General features: G+C 61.9%; 1 protein-coding gene across 1 annotated transcript; it reads right to left on the bottom strand.

Annotated features, from left to right (window-relative positions):
- Window positions 1–357: 357 nt before the first annotated feature.
- On the bottom strand, window positions 358–1,836 carry LOC149316827 (thrombomodulin-like). Its single transcript, XM_089518334.1, has one exon. The coding sequence runs from the start codon at window positions 1,828–1,830 to the stop codon at window positions 358–360; it is 1,473 nt and encodes a 490-aa protein (XP_089374460.1). The 5' UTR covers window positions 1,831–1,836.
- Between the last annotated feature and the right edge of the window lie 747 nt (window positions 1,837–2,583).

Raw genomic sequence — 2,583 nt, 5'->3', positions numbered from 1 at the left:
GAGAGAAGAGGAGGCTCCACTGAGCCCCTTCCCCTGCCTAAGCTTTCCACTGGCGCTCTTAGCCCAGGGGTCCTCCTTTTCCAGGACCCGTCCTACATTTCAACCTTCCATCCAGGAGGAATTCCAGTTTGGAGCAGGGCTAAGGCTGCATCCACACTGCAGAAATGATACTAAATCATAACACCACTTTCACTGCCATGGTTCAATGCTATGTAGAATTTGGGGGATTGTACTCTTGAGTGGGGGCACCAGAGCTCTCCGACAGACTCCAACTCCCAGAATTCCATAGCCTTGAGCCAGACAACGTGAAAGTGGTGCCAAACCGGAGTATTTCTCCAGTGTGGATGCAACCTGAGTTTATAGGGGTGTTGTTAGCTTCCCTTTGTCCTCCATTTTCCCTCCTTTCCTTTGAAGCGAGCGAGAGAAGGCGAGGGAGCCCCCTTGCTCTCTCTCTTCCCCACAGAGCTCCTTGTCTTTAACCAGAGCCCCAGAGTCGGGGCAAAGACAGTCGTAGCCTCCGGGCTCATTCCGACACTCCAGTCCCTCGCAGTAGCCGGACTCGCACTCGTCGATGTCGGAACAGACTTGCGTCTCGTTGTCCGTCACGTCCAGGACGAAGCCTTCGGGGCAGTGGCACTCCTCGGCGGTGTCGCATCGGGGCGGGCACTGGCTCTGGTTGCAGGGCATCAAGAGGCAGTGGTGGGGCTTCTCGGGGTCTGGAGTGTAGCCCTCGAAGCAGAGGCAGCGGGGGCTCCCTCCCACGACGGCGCAGTCCTGCTGGCAGTCCAGGTCGGAGCAGCCCCAGTTGGGCACCGCCTGGCACTTGCCTTCCACCTCCTCGAAGCCCGGGAAGCAGAGGCAGCTGGCCGAGCCACCTTGAAGGACGACGCAGCTGTGCTGGCACCCCAAAAGGGCGCAAGGGGAGCCGCAGCCCCGTCGGTCCTCCTCCAGCAAAGCGCTGCCCTCGGGGCAGGAGCAGTAAGGCCGCCCCGCCGGTTCTCGGCCGGAGTGGCAGTGGCCCTGGCAGCCCCCGTTCTGCACCCGACAGTCCCAGGCCCCCCGGGAAGCGGAGGCCCACTTGGGAGAGCCCTCTGGCTGGGGCCTGCACTCGAGGGAGAGGCCCAGCTTGGGCAGAAGGGCGCTGCTCCCGGGGGGCAAGGCCAGGAGGTCGCTCTCCCGGGCGCCGAAGGGGGTCCGGTAGACCACCGCCGTCTCCTCCTCCTCCTCCTCTTCCTGCTCCGAGGCGGCGGGTCCTGGGTTCAAGGGGCCGCAGGTGCCGCCTGGGTAGCTGTACTCGCAGAGGAAGCCCTCGGCGGGAGACTGGCAGCGCTGCTCCTCCCACAGCAGCCCCGGGGTTACTACCACGCAAAGGGGGGCTCCCCCACAAAGAGGGTCCTCCTCCTCCTCCTCCTCTGCCCCAACGGAGGAGTCGGCCCAGGCCGCGTAGTCGCTCCGCTCCTCGCCGGAGACCCACTGGAAGCCCCTCAAACGCTTCCCCGCCTCCCGACAGGAGCCCTCCGGCAGCCGCAAGCCCAGCCAAGCCCTCTCCGGAGCCCCCCGCTGATCATAAAGCCCCTCCAAGGCCTCGGCTGCCCCCCGGGAGCCCACCGACAGGAGGCGCCCCCCGCCGGCCTGGCACTCGAGGCTGGCCTGAGGGAAAGTCCGAGGCGCCCAGAACAAGGCCCAGCAGGCCCCCTCCAGGCAGCGAGTGGCCCAAGGGGCAGGCGGCAGGGGAGAAGAAGAAGAAGAAGAAGGGGGCCGGGGTCTCCAGGGCAGTGGTCTCTGGAGGGAGCCCACCGAGAGCCCCAGGAGCAGCCCCACCACAGCCATGGCCAGTCGGGGCAGAAAAGCCCTCTGGGGTTGTGGGAGCCCTTCTAAGCTGGGTTTTGGGAAGGCGGACTCCCTTCAAGTGAAAAAGGCCAAGCTGTATTGCAGAGGCGGGAAGAGGCCAAACCACCATTGGCTAGTTCCTTGCCTCAAGAGAACCCTTGGAAAGGCGTGAGGGGAATAGGAGGCACCCCCTCACACCTTTCCAAGGGTTCTCTTGAGGCAAGGAACTAGCCCCAGGTGGTCAGTTATCCCAGGGTCAATGTGAAGGCAATGCAGGGGCAACCATGGGGTTTCAATCAGGAGCCATCTTAAACACAATCGGGGGTCATTCCATGGTTAGGTAAATCCTCTTTCCCCCCCAAATTGACATGACCCCTGATTGTGTTCAGGATGGCTCCTGTTTGTGTTTAGCGTCGTGTGATAACCCCATGATTGCCCCTGCATTGCCTTCACATTGACCCTGGGATAACTTCACATTTTGCTCCTGTGATGAGGGCCTCAGTGCCCAAATCGAATGCGTGCTACTGCCAGCGCATTTGGAGGGGGGAAGCAGTGCGTCCGGCTGTGATGCCATCCAACAGACTAGTGGGCATCACCAGGAGAGGTGGTCAGGTGGGTTGTCAGGGCGGTGGGTTGGCGCATGCATGCTATTGATCGCTCCTGCCCTTCCGCTGAGATGTGCTTCCACCTTTTGTCTTGGATTCGAAGCTGGAACTTCCCACCTATAAAATCCAAGCTTTACATACATCCGAC

Source organism: Sceloporus occidentalis, unplaced genomic scaffold (genome assembly GCF_023333645.1).
Source record: "Sceloporus occidentalis isolate IW3139 unplaced genomic scaffold, rSceOcc1.0.p SCAF_3, whole genome shotgun sequence".
Lineage (NCBI taxonomy): Eukaryota > Metazoa > Chordata > Lepidosauria > Squamata > Phrynosomatidae > Sceloporus > Sceloporus occidentalis.
This window is presented reverse-complemented; position numbering and strand designations above follow the sequence as displayed.

Bases quoted from the DNA above. Each gene is read 5' to 3' on its own strand.
- LOC149316827 (XM_089518334.1), bottom strand. From the start codon at position 1,830: ATGGCTGTGGTGGGGCTGCTCCTGGGGCTCTCGGTGGGCTCCCTCCAG.